We start from the raw sequence: 17530 nt of genomic DNA, 5'->3' as shown, positions 1-17530 counted from the left end.
CGCCTCCTCGCGGCCGCAAGATTTCACTGCAGGGGCCCCACCAGCCTCAGTGACGCTGCGGCCGCCTCCTGCCTAGGGCAGTGAGCTCCCGGGCGGGGGTGCGGTCGTGCAATAGGAAGCCGAGGGCGTTGCAAGCTTCCCGTTGGGCACTAGCTACCTGGCCCCGCGCCCTGCCCTTTGCATTCCCCAGACACCTCTGGAGCCCCCACCTGTGGCCCCTGGAGCCCCCTTCACGCGTCAGCCATGCCTCTAAGTCGCACTTTGTCCATGTCCTCCCTGCCAGGACTGGAAGATTGGGAAGATGAATTCGACCTGGAGAACACAGTGCTCTTCGAGGTGGCCTGGGAGGTGGCCAACAAGGGTGAGCATGCCAGGCGGTGGGTCGCGGACGAGGAGGGCAGTCGGGGATGGGGGCTGAAACTCTTGAGTAATCGGGGGACAAGACTACATGGCACGACTCTTGGGTTCTGGAGCCTATGACTCCTGTGTCCTTGGGGAGAGGCCGGGGTATGTCTTCTGGACCCTGGCGGGGTAGGGATGTGCCGCCTCGCTGTTAAAATGAAAGGGTCCTGGGGAAGAGGGGGCTAAAATGAAAGATTCTTAGGTCCTGGAGGGAAATTTCTGAGGGACCAGAGACCTGAGTCCTGAGCAGGGAAGGAGATGGGCGGGGAGGGGGGGGGGGTTGGCACTTCCTAGTGCAAACTGGGGAAGTGGCTGTGTTTCAGACCCGCGTCCCTGGGGATCCGAGGAGTCTGGGGATATAACTCCGGATTTGGGCGAGAGCCAACTGGAAGATAGGATGCAGGAGTCCTGGCGGCACTTGAGAGTCAAGATGGGAGGGGCTGCAGACTCTAATTCTTAGGTCTTAGGGTGGGAGAGTGTTGGGGTCTGAATATGCCTAGGCTCTGAAGGGAGCGGAGGGTGTGAGCTATAGGGTATGCGTAGAGGAGGAGCCTGGGGCCTCAGACACAGGCGTACTGGAATGAGGGAAGGCTGGGAAGTCCTAAGTTGGTCGGGGGCTGGGCCCAAGGATGGGAGTGGCTGGGGGCCTAGATTTCTGCGTCCCAGGCCCTGAAGGGCCTAAAGTTCTGAGTTTGGAAAACAAGCTGCGCTGGAGGGAGCTAGGGTTTTGCTTTGTTGCCTCTTGGGAGAGAATGGGACCTGGTCTTCCACCACGGCCAGGCAGCCCTCAACCTGGGAGCCGCGTATCACCAGGGCCCAAGCTCCCATAGTTAAGGAGCCTGAGAGCCCAGACTCCTGGGTCTGGAGTGGTCATGGGAGGCGCAGGACCCTGCACGCGTGTCCTCAGTTGGGGAGAGAAGACTGGGGGACAGGTCAGCAGAGCTCCTGGGGGCCACGGAATGACAATTCAGCCTTCTCTTGGGCAACCGTGGGAATCTGAATAGGATCGTGAAGAGAGAGTCTCCCCTGCTGTGACCTAGAGCCTGACTTGAGAATTTAAACCCAGCTCGTGTAAGCTGGGAACTCGGGAACCTGGGTCCTGCTAATCCTTGTCAGCTCCTGTCATCCTTGGGACTCCAGCCCCTGATTCCCTCAGGGAATCCTGTCCGACTCAGAACTATAGCCTGAGCCCCGTTCTCCCTTCGACCCGGGAGTGCTGCCCTCGAACTCCTATCGCATCCTCTCTGACTCAGAAATATGGGCTTCCAGTCCCTTCCTCCCTCTAAGTCTGGGGCCCCAGCACCTCCCATGTCCCCCACCCCAGGTCCCAGACCTGTGGACCTCGGCTGGGGCCTGCTCTCACACACTTGGGCCCACAGTGGGTGGCATCTACACGGTGCTGCAGACGAAGGCGAAGGTGACGGGGGACGAGTGGGGTGACAACTACTACCTGGTGGGACCTTACACGGAGCAGGGCGTGAGGACCCAGGTGGAGCTGCTTGACCCCCCAACCCTGGCCCTGAAGAGGACACTGGACTCCATGAACGGCAAGGGCTGCAAGGTAGGACATGGCCTGGCTAAGGGTAGGGAGGTGGGTACCCAGAGTTAGGGCAGGCGCGTGGATGGAGAAGGGATGGCCAGGGAGGGAGGATAGCCCCTGGTGGGAGGAGAGAGAGGCATGGACAGAAACACAGGATGACCCAGTACTTTCTCAGGCAGACATAAAAGAGGGAAGGTTAACAGACACTCAGACAGATGCAGGATGCTATGAAATGGGTCGGTGAGCCCCAAGCCATAAGACATTGATTGGTGAATGGACAGACAGCAGGTACAAGATAGACTGAGAGACAGTTCCTAGAGGCCAAGATCGTCAGACCCACAGAGAGAAAAAGAGCCAGGTAGAAAGACAGCCGGCCAGATAGAACCCAGGGCCGGTGGGCATGGGGTGAGGCAGGAATGCCAGAGTAGGGGTTTTGGAGCCTGAAGTTCAAAGTCACGTTCTCCACCCTCTGCCTCCGTGACCTTGGCTAATAAACAGGCGAATAGCACCTACCTTGTACGGTTTTGGGGAGGATGCGGTCGTTAATAAAGTCTTCAGCCCAGTTCCTGGCTTCAGTTAGTTCTCTGTTACGAGACACTGTGCTCGAGGCGATCATTGTCATCGTCATTATTACTATAAACAGTCGAGCTTGCCGTGAGGTGGAGAGGCGGATGGAGAGAGACTGAGGGTCCCAAAGGTGGCGATAGCGCCAGGGGCTAGAGCAATAAGGAGAGAGAAGAAGGAAAACAGCCCGTGGACATTTCAGGGAGAAGGACTTGGAAGGGAGAGGGTGGAGTACTAGCCGAGAGAGAGCTAGGTGAACAGACCCCAGGGTGGGGGGGTGGAGGCGGGGCAGCCAGTTCTGAGGGGCAGAGCCAGGAATTAAAGCTAGGAGGGGAGGTCTCGTCCCAGCATCCCAGATGAGGACTGAAGGGCGAGCACAGGGAGATGGTCGCTGTCTGCAGAGATGCCCAAGACACAGCAGGTCTCAATCTCATGACAGGTTGGGGTGTGGGAGGGAAGAAGTACAGTGGTGCCTGCATTCATTCACAGCCTCTGGCTTAGGGTGGGGTCTGGAGTCCAGTCAGGCCGGGCCGTGTCCCTAAGGAACCCTAGGACAGCCCAGCCATCCCCCATGGCAGCTGCTCCCCACGTGCTGGGGGCCTAAGAATAGCCCCCCCACCCCAGCGAAAGGGCAGGCAACAGCTGGCAGGGGGAGGGGCAGGGCATCAGAGTCCGGCTCCCCAGGCTGGGAAAAGCCAGGTCGGGGAGGTATCTGACTGCTTGCTGGCCTGCACAGGGCCATGGCAGCAGGCCCAGAACCTAGGCCGTCATCTCGGGAAGAAAAGCAGTCGCCGACCTGAGCAGCGTGGCAGGGGCAGAACAAAATGTGATGGCATAGTTTGGAAACAGGGCAGTGGGTAGAAAAATGCAGCCCCCCGGGGAGGAAAGAGGGCAACTGGTGTTAGAAAGGGCGGCCAGCAGAGTACGAAACGGGCCTCAGGGCAGAGTAAGGAGGCGGCAGGTGACAAACTTAGGGGTGACAGGCTCAGACGCCAGGCAGTGGGTGGAAGAAAGAGGGCGGGGAGGACAGGAAAAGAAGCATCCAGTGGAAGGAATTTGCAGCAGAAGGAAAAGATCACGGGAGAGAGCAGTGCGAGGGGTGGCAAGAGAGAAGTGGCAGGAAACATGGAAACAAGGCAGCAGGTTGGAGACGTAATAAAAGCAGGAAAACAAGGGGCGCCTGGGTGGCTCAGTGGGTTAAGCCTCTGCCTTCGGCTCAGGTCATGATCTCAGGGTCCTGGGATCGAGCCCCGCGTCGGGCTCTCTGCTCAGCAGGGAGCCTGCTTCCCCCCCCCCCCGCCTGCCTCTCTGCCTACTTGTAATCTCTGTGAAGTAAATAAATAAAATCTTTTAAAAAAAAGCGGAAAAACAAGGCAGCGGAGGCGCAGGGGAAGGAGGTGCAAAATGCACAGTTGTAGGTGGAGAAAGGTGGCGGTGGATAGGAGCAGGGTAGTGGTTACAGAAACTAAGCAAGGAACAGGGTAAGGGTAACAGATGGAAAAAGATCATGGTGGGAATAACTAACAGCACATAGAGAAATGAGGCAGCGGGTTAGAAATCAGCCGCAGATAGACAGGGTGGAAGAGCTGAGGATGGGAAAGTGGCAGGTGCTGAGCCCAGTGGCCTCTGGCGGCAGCCCTGAGCCTTCCCTTTACACCCTCCCACCCCCCACACCCCCACTTCCCACCCCACCCCCAGGTGTACTTCGGTCGCTGGCTGATAGAGGGGAGCCCCCTGGTAGTGCTCCTGGATGTGGGGGCCTCAGCCTGGGCCCTGGAGCGCTGGAAGGGGGAGCTCTGGGACACCTGCAACATTGGGGTGCCCTGGTACGACCGGGAGGCCAACGACGCTGTCCTTTTCGGCTTCCTCACCACCTGGTTCCTGGGTGAGGTAGGTCCCATTTCCTGTCCCCAAGTCACTCCTTCCGACTCTGGCCCCAGACTGCAATGGTCATCAGCCCCTGGCCAGGGGGTGGCTGGGTGGGGGATTTTTTGAGCTGTTAGCTTTAGGGGGGTCCCTGCTGGGCCCCTTCGGAGGGTTTGTACTAGGGAATTCTGGGAGTTGTAGTTCTCTAGTCTGATAGTGGCTGGACTTAGCTCTCAGATGGGACCTTGGATGTTTTGGGGGATCTCCAGCCTATATGAGAGCCAGGAATGCTAGTTCTGACCCCGTTTTAGATTTTAAAAGTCTCGAGAAACTTCACTTCTCATGCCCCAGTGTAAACAGTCTCGGAACTGGTTACTCCTAGGGCATTCTGGGAGTTGTAGTCCTTTGGCCAGTACTGGGTACAGTTGTACTCTTGACTGAGATAAAGAGTCTCCAGGAATTGCATCCAGGACTTGGGGCTGCTTTCCAATTCGGCCCTGCTGGGACTTAGAAGGTTGGCCAACGCCCACCCCAAACTCCCATCAGCCTTTGGGGATGGGGTCAGCTGGTCTGCCTGTCTCAAGGATTTAGAGTTCCTTATTCTAGGGGGATGGCAGTGGGTGACCATCCATTCTGTGCAGGAGTGGTGATAGCTCTCCCCTGCTTCCCCGTCCACCTTGGGGGATTGTCGATTGCCTACACGACACATACGGAGACAGAGTGGCCCCGTTCCTGTTGCCCCATAGTTCCTGGCCCAGAATGAGGAGAAGCCACATGTGGTTGCACACTTCCACGAGTGGTTGGCAGGCATTGGACTCTGCCTGTGCCGGGCCCGGCGGCTGCCTGTGGCGACAATCTTCACCACCCACGCCACGCTCCTGGGACGATACCTGTGTGCAGGTGCCGTGGACTTCTACAACAACCTGGAGAACGTGAGCCGGGACTGTGGCACAGGGGGGCTCCGAGTGTTTCAGGATGGCCCAGGGGGATCAAGAGGTCCAGGGGGACTCCAGAACTTTCTGGAGTCTGAGTCCTCAGCCCCATCCCCCCTCAGACCCAGGAGGAGTTCACCTTCCGGCCTTAACTACCCCAGAGTCTAGACCTCCAGTCTTCTCCCCAGTTCTTGCGCCCTGACTGCCCTCCCTTCCCATTTAGTTCAATGTGGACAAGGAAGCAGGTGAGAGGCAGATCTATCACCGCTACTGCATGGAGCGGGCGGCAGCCCACTGCGCGCATGTCTTTACTACTGTGTCCCAGATTACCGCCATCGAGGCTCAGCACCTACTCAAGAGGAAACCAGGTAGGGTATAGGCTGGGGTCCCTAGACATGAATGAGGTGGTCTGTGCTAAGGCCTGGACCAGTTTTTCTTAACTGTAGAGAGCAAAGAACTACACCTCCCAGAGGACCCTAAATTGGTGACCCGAATATGAAGCTGCCTCACCCAACGCCCTAGAGATTAATGGGAGGTGTCGTTTCTTTGACATGAATTTCAAAATGGTAAAGTCGTTTTATTGGCTAATGTAGATATTGGTCTTCTGACAGGGAAGGGAGTTTCAGTGGGTTTGGATTTTGAGAAGAGCAGTGTTGGGACCAGTTCATCTTCCTGAGTTATGGTACCCATTCTCAATGGGTGTATTGTGAGAACTACAATTCCCAGAAGGCTTTGGCTAGTCAGCTCCTGAGCCTCCTGAAATTTTGCACCAGGAGCAGGTGGAGCTTACAATTTTTCATTGACATGCGTTAATTTCTATGAGGATAGGAAATGGTTGGGACCCTAAGAAAAGCTTGAAGGTTGAAGGTATGTTCTGGAGAAGCAGGAATGGGGATGTTTAAATCATTCTCAGAGCAGGGTGGACTAGGGGCAACAAAATTACTACAAAATTACTACAACTCCCAGAGACGCCAAGGTGGATCATTTCCCTGTGGGGACTTAGCCATTTGCAGGGGGCTGCTGGGATTTGTACTTGTGCTTGTGAACCTGCGCAAGTAACTTTGGGCAAGAAGGAATCCCGAGTGGCAGGGCAGCTGGGTCACCAAGGGAGCTCCCAGAGGAGCTACTAAAGCAGAGACATTGTTCAGGGAAAGGAGTCTTTCCTTTGTTTATTCATTCAGCCAGCTGATCAGAATGAATAAATGAAGATCTAAAACGTGGACCTTCTCCCCTCACCCCAGATATTGTGACGCCCAATGGGCTGAATGTGAAGAAGTTCTCCGCCATGCATGAGTTCCAGAACCTTCATGCTCAGAGCAAGGCTCGGATCCAGGAGTTTGTGCGGGGCCATTTTTATGGGTATGTGGACCAGATACCTAGGTCTTGAGAGAGGAGGGGGTTGGGAGCCCACGTCCTGAGCGTACAGCTGGCGACTCAGCCTCTTGAGCTCCTGAGCTCCAGAACAGTGGCTGAGTATTGAGGGATTGACCCCCATCCAAGCAGAGGAGAACCACAATTCTCAGGAATCTCCATGATGCCTCTGCTCTGGCTAAGAGGCTCTTTGCCCCTGTAGCTGCTGGAGTTTGTAGTTTTAAGGTCAGGGCTAGAGGGTCCCCACCTTTGGCTTCACCCTGCCTTGTGGCTTTTTTAGGCACCTGGACTTCAACTTGGACAAGACCTTGTATTTCTTTATCGCTGGCCGCTATGAATTCTCTAACAAGGGGGCCGATGTCTTCCTAGAGGCCTTGGCCCGGCTCAACTATCTGCTCAGAGTAAGGCCCGCGCTGTGTGTGAGGACACGGAAAGAGGACGAGGAAATCAGGACATAACTGGGTGGGGGGATGGAAGAAACCCATGTATGGAGGGGAAGTGTCGAGACCCGGAGGGCAGACCGGAGTCCCCTTGGGGATGGTAACTTCAGTTTCCTGGACAGGAAGGGGCATGGTGGGGCCACAGTGGTCTTGGTGGGTGGTAAAGGGCAGGTGGCCTCAGCCTTCTCCCAGGTGATCCTGACCCCCCTTCCCCCACCTCCACGTCTTTTCCTCTGCCCAGGTGAATGGCAGCGAGCAGACAGTGGTCGCCTTCTTCATCATGCCGGCTCGGACCAACAATTTCAACGTGGAAACCCTCAAAGGCCAGGCTGTGCGCAAGCAGCTCTGGTCAGCAGCCCTGGGCCCAGGAGCCCTGCCGTTCCCACTCCCAGTTCTGTGCTTCAGGAAGCTCAGTTTTGTTCTTTGGGACACGAGCAACTCACCTCACCAGTTCCTAGGAAAGTCGCTTGCTTGAGAGGCCCCCAGTTCAGGGCCAGTAAGGAGTTTCAGGGAGGACGAGTGTGACCACACAACCAGGGCTCTGGCAAGGTCCCCTTTGTGCCACTGCCCTTTGCTGGCCTTGTGACTCTAGGCAAATAATTCTGCCTCTCCCAGCCTCAGTTTCCTGAAGTGCAAAACCCATTCATCGGCCATCAGGTATTCATTGCACACCTACCACGTACCAGGCACTGTTCCAGGCCCTGGGGACACAGCCTGGATGAGAAAGAGAAGAATACGAAAGATACAAATGCCTGTCCTCGCCACCAAGCTCACATTCTAGAAAGTTCTATAGAAAGTGCTCTGGGGTGCCTGGCTGGCTCAGTCACTAGAGCATGTGACTCTTGATCTTGGGGTTGTGAGTTCAAACCCTATGTGAGGTGTACAGATAACTTAAAATCTTTAAAAAGAAAAGTGGGACTTAAAAAAAAAAAAAAAGGAAGGACTCTGACAAGAAAATAAAGCAGGACTGGAATATGAGACAGGACACGGAGTTGTCAGGACAGGCCACACTGACAAAGTGCCATTGGGTAGAGACCAACAGGAAATGAGGGAGGGAGCCCTGCGTGTGTTTAGGGAATAGCATTTCAGGCAGAGGAACAGCAGATGCAAAGGCCCTGTGGTGTGTTTGAGAAACCACAAGGAGAGCAGTGGCGCCTGAGCAGTGTGCTGTAGGGAGATGGGGTAGAAAATGAGGCCTGAGCTATGAGAGGATTATGAGCCGAGGAATGTCGATGAGGCTGTAAGGTGTCACTGATTGCTAGCTTCTCTCATGTACCTCAGGTTTCCTCTCTCAGAACATAATTTTCCCACTTTATAAAATGGGGCTTAGCATTACCACCGCCAGGACTAGTGTAAGTCCTAAAAATAGCTGACATTTCTGGAAGGCTCACTGTACGCCAGGCACTGTGCACTTTTTGTCATGAGTTCATCAAGTTTTCACTGCAAACCTATGAGGTTGGTTCTATTTTTATCCCCGTCTGAGTCACTAAAGTCAGAGAGGGAAGGCCACCTGTCCCTGGCCACACAGCTGATGCAAGGCACAAGGGATTCAAGCCATCCAGGGCCCATTTCCCAGCCCCCCATCCTCCAGCTCAGAATCCCCAGGGCCTCTCTGCTCAGACCTCGGTTTTCCAGCCCCCCCAGGGACCTAACAACATATAGCAGCTGATATGTGTGCATGTGACGCTGTGGCTTTGCTCCTTCCAGGGATACGGCCAACACCGTGAAAGAGAAGTTCGGAAGGAAGCTTTACGAATCCTTGCTGGTGTGAGTGCCCCACCCCCAGCCCTGCATCCTCTGGGCTCTCACTGCCCTCCTCAGCCCTGATTCCCAGATGCATACGCTGCTCACCTTGCAGGGGGAGCCTCCCAGACATGAACAAGATGCTGGACAAGGAGGACTTCACCATGATGAAAAGAGCCATTTTTGCCACGCAGGTATGGTTGGGACCCCTCAACCCAGAGCTGGCAGCCCTGTGGGGGTAATCCGTTCCCAAGTCCACCAAAGGTGGGAGCTAACTGGTAGGCCCTCTGTTTCCTGAGGGCAGCCTGTTTTCCCATGGCTTATTCTGCTACAGTTCTGCTGGGAGTTGAAGTTTTCTTTCTTTCTTTCTTTCAAGATTTTATTTATTTATTTGACAGAGAGAGAGATCACAAGTAGGCAGAGAGGCAGGCAGAGAGAGAGGAGGAAGCAGACTCCCTGCTGAGCAGGGAGCCTGATGTGGGGCTCGATCCCAGGACCCTGAGATCATGACCTGAGCCGAAGGCAGAGGCTTAACCCACTGAGCCACCCAGATGCTCCTCTTCCTTCCTTCCTTCCTTCCTTCCTTCCTTCCTTCCTTTCTCTCTCTCTCTCCTTTTTTTTTTTTTTTTTTTTGTATTTTGTTTTGTTTTCTTTTTTTGAGTTTTACTTTCTTTGAGTCCCTGGGGTCAAGGAACAAGCCAACCCAGCCACAGAAGGAGAACTACAAGTTCCTGCTGTCCCTGGGTCTTGGGCACTCCAGCGGCATACTCGTTAGGGCTGGACGGTCCACTAAAATGCTCGTCATTACTGGAAGAACACTGAAAACTCTCAGCACACGCTGCTTTTCTCATCCCACTGGCTGTGTCCTTGTCCCCAGACATTCCTGGGAGTTGTTGCTTCTTTAGATTCCTGAGGTTAATGCAATTAGGCAGATGGGAAACAGTAGTAGGATGTGCTGGTCACGGAATGAGAACTACAACTCCCAGCAGCCCCTTCTTCACGGAGTCTTCTCTAGCCCCAGAGGCTTTGGGGAGGTAGAGTTCGTTTCTTCTCTGGAGTCAAGAATCTTTGGTACCTGCGCTAAGGGTTGGTGAACCATTTCCTGGGGAATGGAAACCTAGATAAGCCAAGCTGTGCAAATACGGTGTGATGTGCTTTTGGCCAGACTACAGTTTCCAATAGTCCTGGGCAGTTGGCCTCCCTGAGGACGTATCTGCCGTGGGGCTGCTGGGAGTTGTAGTTTCTTGCAGCCCCTGGAGGCCAACTGAGGTGAGTAGAACTTTTCATGAGCTGGAAGAGAGACCCATAACCATCTGTCCCAGCACCGCATGGAAGTTCCTCGCTCTGGCCTCTCCCGGGGACTCTGGGGAATTGTGGTTTCTCTGGGCCTTGGTTGGGGGTGGGGATGGAGGGAAGTACAGGATAGAGAGTAAAGGGAACTTGGAGAGAAAGTGAGCCAGATTTTCACAAGATAACTACAATGAAGGGCACCTGGATGCCTCAGTCAGTTGACTGTCTTGATTCTGGCTCAGGTCACGATCTCAGGGTTGTGAGATCGAGCCCTGCGTTGGGCTCTGTGGTGGGCATGGAGCCTGCTTGAGACACACACACTCTCTGTCTTTCTCTCTCTCTCAAAACAAACAAAACAAAAACAAAAAAACCCTGGAACTTGCTACCATATTGGCAAAGTCTCTGCCCCATTGATGGAGGGGAGTTTTAGTGCCTTTGGGTTTCTTTGAGGACAGAGCGAAGAGTACAGGACAGAGTAGCTACAACTCCCATAGTCCGTGAGGCGTGTGAACGCTGGCTTTGCCCCAAAGGCAGCTGGGAGTTTTAGTTTCTTTCCAGCTTATGGTGATTAAAGGGAAAAGCAGACCTTTACAGATAGAGCCAAGTAGGAAATCTACAACTCCTCATTTCTTGGCCTTGTGGGTCCCACAGCCTGGCGGGAACTGTGGTCTCCCCAGGGTCAGCATGGCTCGTAGGGAACTTGGGAGCCCCCGTCCCTTCTCTGACCCCCATCCCACTTGTGGCCCCTGCAGCGGCAGTCTTTCCCCCCCGTGTGCACCCACAACATGCTGGACGACTCCTCGGACCCTATCCTGACCACCATCCGCCGAATCGGGCTCTTCAATAGTAGCGCCGACAGGGTCAAGGTAAGGGCAACGGTCAGGGTGGGTTAAGCATGGTGGGGTGGGGTGGGGGGTAGGGGGAGCCTGGGCCTCCCATCCCCTCTTTCCCCTAGTTTATCCAAGGATTGCTGTATTTAGAAAGGACCTTAGCTCTTTAAGCAGACACACTTAGATTGAGAGCTTTGTCGTCCCACTGACTTGTGTGACTTTAGACGAGTTTTTCACTCTCTCCGGGCCACTCCGGGATCCCAGGGAGCAGCCAAATAAGGCGCTTGGGCTGAGCTCTTCTTTTCTCGCTGGTAGGTGATTTTCCACCCAGAGTTCCTCTCCTCCACGAGCCCCCTGCTCCCCGTGGATTATGAGGAATTTGTCCGTGGCTGCCATCTTGGGGTCTTCCCCTCCTACTATGAGCCTTGGGGCTACACGCCGGGTGAGTGCGGCATGGTGGTGGGCTTCTGGTCTGATCAGGCATGAATGATGGAGGTACTTGCCCCTTTCTGTGCCCCAAGCTCTCCTTTGCAAAACAGGGACGATGGTAACAGTCTCTTCGGCTACAGAATGTGTTTTGGGGACATGGTAGCTCACGTGATATGTAATTAGAGGTCACACGTGATTTCCCCGCATTGGCTGACGTTTGGCCCCCCAGATAGCAACAGCTGAATGCATAGTTCACCCATGGAATGTGGTCAGGGCTCTCTCTGAGAGAGGGAGAGGCCCTAACTCCAGGGCCAGTCAGCTTCACCTTCCGCCTTGAGGTAGGGGTTGGCTCCGTTTAGAGACAGTCTTTTTTTTTTTTTTAAGATTTTTTATTTATTTATTTGACAGACAGAGATCACAAGTAGGCAGAGAGGCAGGCAGGGGTAGGGGGGAAGCAGGCTCCCCGCCGAGCAGAGAGCCCGATGCGGCGCTCGATCCCAGGACCCTGGGATCATGACCTGAGCCGAAAGCAGAGGCTTTAACCCACTGAGCCCCACCCAGGCGCCCCTAGAGACACGGTCTTGAACTTAGACCTTATTTGCAGTTCTCCCTCACTTCTGGACATTCTGGTGTAGCCCCAAACTCAACCCTGCCTCGTAACTTTTCAGTCGAGCTACCTTCATGTTTTTCAGGCTAAGGACATGATCACATTTGCTATAGTATTTCTTAATTTATGAGTAACAAATCTCTCAAACCGTGCTTGCATGAGAATTAGGATGATGATTTTACTAGCTTTATTTCTGTCATGATTTCAGTGATGCTGAGGTTTTGTGTGCTTGGCCCCAACCCTGTTTTTCCCCATAAGCCCTGTTACCTCTGGAGCCTGTGTTTGCAGGTTATGCGGGTTTTTAGAAACACTTACGTTTGAATTATAATAAACTGCTTGAAGCATTTCTCAGGCTTCTTTAGGGTATTAAACAAGGCAGTAATGAGAGCCCTTCTCTTACCTGCTGTCAAAATAGACTGAAGTGGGGCGCCTGGGTGGCTCAGTGGGTTAAGCCGCTGCCTTCGGGTCAGGTCATGATCTCAGTTCCTGGGATCGAGCCCCGCATCGGGCTCTTTGCTCAGCAGGGAGTCTGCTTCTCTCTCTCTCTCTCTCTCTCTCTCTCTGCCTGCCTCTCTGCCTACTTGTGATCTTTCCCTGTCAAATAAATAAATAAAATCTTAAAAAAAAAAAAAATAGACTGAAGCTGGGGCACCTGGATGGCTGAGTCAGTTAAGTGACCTACTTGGTTTCAGCTCCAGCCCTGATCGCAGGGTTGTGAGATCGAGCCCGGCATCAGGCTTTGCACCTAGTGCAGAGTCTATGTGGGACTCTTTCTCCCTCTTCCACTACCCCTCACCACTGCAGCCCCCTAAGTAAATATATAAATCTTAAACAAACAAACAAAAACAAAAACAGACCAGGGGTGCTTGGGTGGCTCAGTGGGTTAAAGCCTCTGCCTTCGGCTCAGGTCCTGATCCCAGGGTCCTGGGATCTAGCCCGGGATTGGGCTCTCTGCTCCATGGGGAGCCTGCTTCCCTTCCTCTCTCTCTCTGTCTGCCTCTCTGCCTGCTAGTCATCTCTGTCTGTCAAATAAATAAATAAAATCTTAAAAAAACAAAAAAACAAAAAACAGACCAAAGCTGTGACCAGCACACTCTGGCACAAGAAACTATCTTCCAGGTTGTTGGATTAAGTAAAATGGTAGACATTGGCACAGAGTCCGTACTTAAAAATTCAGCATCCTATCGCCTGACTCTAGACTCTTTCGTCATCCTGAAGCCTTGGGAGAAGTGAATTCCCTTTTCCCAGCCTCCTAGCTTCCCCTCTGAGAAACTATGAGAGTCTAATGGGCAGCCGGGTTTTGTGGGCTCAGTGATTTACTCAAGGTGTCAGTAGAGGGCACTGTTGGGGCTTTATTGCGATGTAAGAGGCTGCAAAGGCAAAAAGCTAAGCGGCCCTTCCTTCTCCCGCCTTCCTGCAGCTGAGTGCACGGTTATGGGCATCCCCAGTATCTCCACCAACCTCTCCGGCTTCGGCTGCTTCATGGAGGAACACATTGCAGACCCCTCAGCTTACGGTCGGTGCCCAGACAGAGAGGATCCCGGGGGAGGAAGGGGTGGGCTCCTGGGTCCCTGGGGGAGGAGGCGGCGGCGTCCTGGCGCCGGAGAGTCCCTGGAAGAATGAAAGTTTCCTTAGTCTGATTTCTGAGCGCGCGTCCTGGCCTCTACAGGCATCTACATTCTGGACCGGCGGTTCCGCAGCCTGGATGATTCCTGCTCGCAGCTCACCTCCTTCCTCTACAGCTTCTGCCAGCAGAGCCGGCGGCAGCGCATCATCCAGCGAAACCGCACGGAGCGCCTCTCAGACCTTCTGGACTGGAAATACCTAGGCCGGGTAGGACTCCCTCCCACGTCCTCTGCTGGTGAATCGGCCGTTTCCGGCCCGGGGTCTCTGATTCCTCAGCCTCCAAGGCTGGTGCGGAAGACAGCAGCTTTCCACTTGTAGACAGCAGCTGTCCCTTTAAGAAATTAACCAGCTTTTGCAGGTAGACGCAGTGTGGCGGAAGAGGTAACTATCTATTTAGGGAGTGGGGCCAGAAAGATGGATGATTGGCGTAGGGGCCGTCTGGAAGGCACTGGGGTGTGCTTATCAGCATAAGAAGCGTGGTTGGGGTCCACCCCCTTCTACCTCTGCCGGTGTGGGGTCTGGCTCCCGTCCCTTGACACCCGGTCCCGTTCTTTTCCCCAAGTACTATATGTCTGCACGCCACATGGCGCTGGCCAAGGCCTTTCCAGAACACTTCACCTATGAGCCCCACGAAGCTGACGCGGTGAGTGGACCCCGATCTCTCTGATGGGCTTGGAGCTAGAGGGCTTGGAGCTAGAGGGCTGGGGTGGGGGCGCGTCTGGAGTGGGAAGGGCCAGGCAGGGGCCGGGGGGGGGGGGTGGTGAGGGGAGGACCGTAGGGGCCTCTGCTCACTCTCGGGTTTGTGCCCACACACCCCGGAATGCAGGCTCAGGGCTACCGCTACCCACGGCCGGCCTCGGTGCCACCATCGCCCTCACTGTCGCGACACTCGAGCCCGCACCAGAGTGAGGACGAGGACGAGCCCCGGGACGGGCTGCCGGATGTAGACGGGGAGCGCTACGACGAGGACGAGGAGGCCGCCAAGGACCGGCGCAACATCCGCGCCCCCGAGTGGCCGCGCCGCGCCTCCTGCGCCTCTTCCACCGGCGGGAGCAAGCGCGGCTCGGTGGACACGGCGCCCTCCAGCTCGCTCAGCACTCCCAGCGAGCCCCTCAGTCCTGCCAGCTCCCTGGGCGAGGAGCGCAACTAAGTCCCGTGCCCCACACTCCCGGTCCATCCTGCAGCCCTCGTCCAGAGGGCGGACGAGGCCAGAATGGCGCCGTTCCTAAACCCCACTCCAGATCCCTAATCCTCCTGGGGGTCCACAGCCCTGCCCCCTCCGCCATACACTCCAGCCCCTCTAGCTCCGCTCTTGGAATCTCCAACACTCCAGAATCCACAACGCCGTGCCTTTCCTGGGTTCCAGAATGCATACTTTGCGCCCTGGAATTCTTCGGACCTGGCCTGGGGGCCAGGGGCCAGGAACCTGCCATTTCCCTGCAGTGGTGCAGGAGGTTCTAGGAAACCTGGTCTGTTGCCTTCCAGGCAGGGGCTCCTAGAGCCCTTTTTATAGCCCACAGGCCATGCCACGCTCAGGCCTGGCCCGAGGGCCAGCAGGCTCTGGAAACCATGTGGTTTCCCTGCTAACGGGACAATCAAGTCCAAAACTGGGGCACTTTCAGGGACTTAACTGATCGCAGAAGGTCCTCCATTTCAACTCCAGGACTCAGGCTCCAGACCAGGGCTCTCCCCTGTTTACGCTGATTTGGCCTTTCCTGGGGTGTTTGGCTCTGCCTGGAGGGCCCTTCCACCCCTGCTGTTCTCTTTCTCCGTCCTTTGGCCAATGGGTGGTGGTGGTGGTGCAGAACCACTTGGCTTCTCATTCCTGTTGGAGAATATGCAGTCTTGGTCTAGATGCTTTTCTGGCCATGTCTGAACCAGACCGTCCTCTTGTTCCCTGAGTCTGATCTCTCCTCCCTGTGTTGAGATTCCTGTTCCCTCCAGGGAATCCCCCTGCCGAGGACCTGACTGTCTTCCCCTGCTGCAAGCCCCAAGCTCTAGGCCCACCGCGAAACCACTGGGTTCTAGGTCCCGGCTGCTGAATCCAGAACCTTACCACTGTGCCACTTCCCGGTCCCTTTCCCCTGGTCTAGAACTGAACCCACTAGGTTCTAGAACTTTTCATATTTACCTCGAGACTCTTCCATCCTTAAACTGTGCCCTGCCCCCAGCTTTGGTGAAAGGGAGGGGCCCTTCTGTGTGTGCTGTGCTGTGTCTGATCCACTCGGTTTGCAGTTGGGGGGGGGAGGGGAGAAGGGGGTGTGATTGATGTGTGTCCAGAGATGAAAAATACATCTATATTTAAGAATCTCAGGTTTGGTCCACTGTGAGGGCTTGCTGGGCCTCGCTCCTGGCCCCTCCCTCCCCTTGGCTTCTCTACCTCTTAACCTCCTGTATTCTTCCCCCCTCCTCTGTCTACCCTGGAGTTCCTGATACCTCGTCTTGGAGAGACTTGGATTGCCGTTCTCAATTCTAGTTTGTTTTTTTTGTTTTTGTTTTTTTTTTTTTTTTTTTTTTTAAGATTTTGTTTATTTGTTTGACATAGAGAGAAATCACAAGTAGGCAGAAAGGCAGACGGGGAGAGAGGGGGAAGCAGGCTCGATCCCAGGACCCTGGGATCATGACCTGGGCTGAAGGCAGAGGCTTAATCCACTGAGCCACCCAGGCGCCCCTCAGTTCTAGTTTTATTTCAAGGGAAGTCACCCCTGTTTAGTTGGGACTTGCAAGCAGGCAAAAAATTGGGCTCAAGCTCTTTGGCAGAAAGGGGCTGTGTCACCAGAAAACAAAACAAAACCTTGGCCACAAGCTGGGTGTGGTTATTTAAATTTAGATGAACCAGATTCCTCAGTAGCTCTAGACACAGGCCAACGACCAATAGCCACTTGTAGCCACATGAAGCTTATAGGTACACAACTTAACAGCGCAAATACAGAATATTTTCTTAAGATTTTATTTGAGAGAGGGCGTGAGGGGGGAGGGGCAGAGGAAGCAGCAGACTCCCTGTTGAGCAGGGAGCCAGCAGCGGGGACTGGGCCCAGGACCTCGGGATCATGACCTGAGCAGGCAGAAGCTTAACTGAGCCACCCAGGCGCCCCTGGAATATTTTCATCACTGCAAAAAGTTCTATTGAACACCAGCTTAGAACATGTTTCGAGGACAGTGGCCTCTGGACTTTAGCCCTACCGTCTCCTGAATAGCTGTTTTCCAGGAAAACTCTGTTTTCTCTTTTTTTAAAAAAAGATTTTGACAGACACAGCAAGAGAGGGAACTAAAGCAGGGGGAGTGGAAGAGGCTCGAGAAGCAGTCAGCCTGATGGAGGGCTCGAGCCCAGGAGCCTGGGACCATGACCTGAGCCGAAGGCAGATGCTTAACAACTGAGCCACCCAGGCGCCTCTTCTTTTCAGTTCTAGTCTAAACTAGAGTGCATCCCTGAACCAGTCATGTTTCAGGGGAATAGAAAACTGGATTTGCATGTGTGACCATCCCCGTTAACTGTTAATGATGGACACACCTCCCCTCCAGAACCCTGCGTGGCCACCAAAGTGTGGTGACAACAGCAGGTGCTGGGTGTCCAGGAACCACTTCCTCCTAGATTCTTTGACCAAAACCAGAGAGGGGGCAGGGGGTCAGTTCAGTTTCATAGCTTGGACCCAGCAGCTGCCTGCTAACCCTTCAGTTCCCATTTGGAGAACTTAGTTCCCAAGTTTCACATCCCTTTTCTGTGCTGTGCCCCAAAACCCTAGCTCAGCGTCTCTTATCACACGCTCCTGCTTGACAAAAAGTTACTCGTCAGAGCCCGTGTCTGGTTAGAGTTTGCTATTTCTAACAGTGCCTGCTTCCAGCCACCAAGCTAGGTCCTACTAGACGCTCCTTGGGAGTTTCATCTCTGT

The 17530-nt window shown here is 54.5% G+C and overlaps 1 protein-coding gene across 1 annotated transcript; it reads left to right on the top strand.

Annotated features, from left to right (window-relative positions):
* The first annotated feature begins 48 nt into the window (after nt 1-48).
* GYS1 (glycogen synthase 1) lies at nt 49-16108 on the top strand. Its single transcript, XM_080829681.1, has 16 exons — nt 49-361; nt 1782-1963; nt 4205-4396; nt 5119-5304; nt 5528-5672; nt 6546-6663; nt 6956-7076; nt 7357-7463; nt 8823-8882; nt 8974-9052; nt 10901-11014; nt 11294-11420; nt 13435-13530; nt 13684-13847; nt 14203-14283; nt 14467-16108. The coding sequence occupies exons 1-16, from the start codon at nt 244-246 to the stop codon at nt 14788-14790; spliced, it is 2214 nt and encodes a 737-aa protein (XP_080685807.1). The 5' UTR covers nt 49-243; the 3' UTR covers nt 14791-16108.
* Nucleotides 16109-17530: the final 1422 nt, after the last annotated feature.

Source organism: Martes martes (genome assembly GCF_963455335.1).
Source record: "Martes martes genome assembly, chromosome: 17".
In the NCBI taxonomy this organism is placed as follows: Eukaryota; Metazoa; Chordata; class Mammalia; order Carnivora; family Mustelidae; genus Martes; species Martes martes.
The sequence above is the reverse complement of the archived record's forward strand: the minus strand, read 5'-3'. Positions and strand labels throughout refer to the sequence as shown.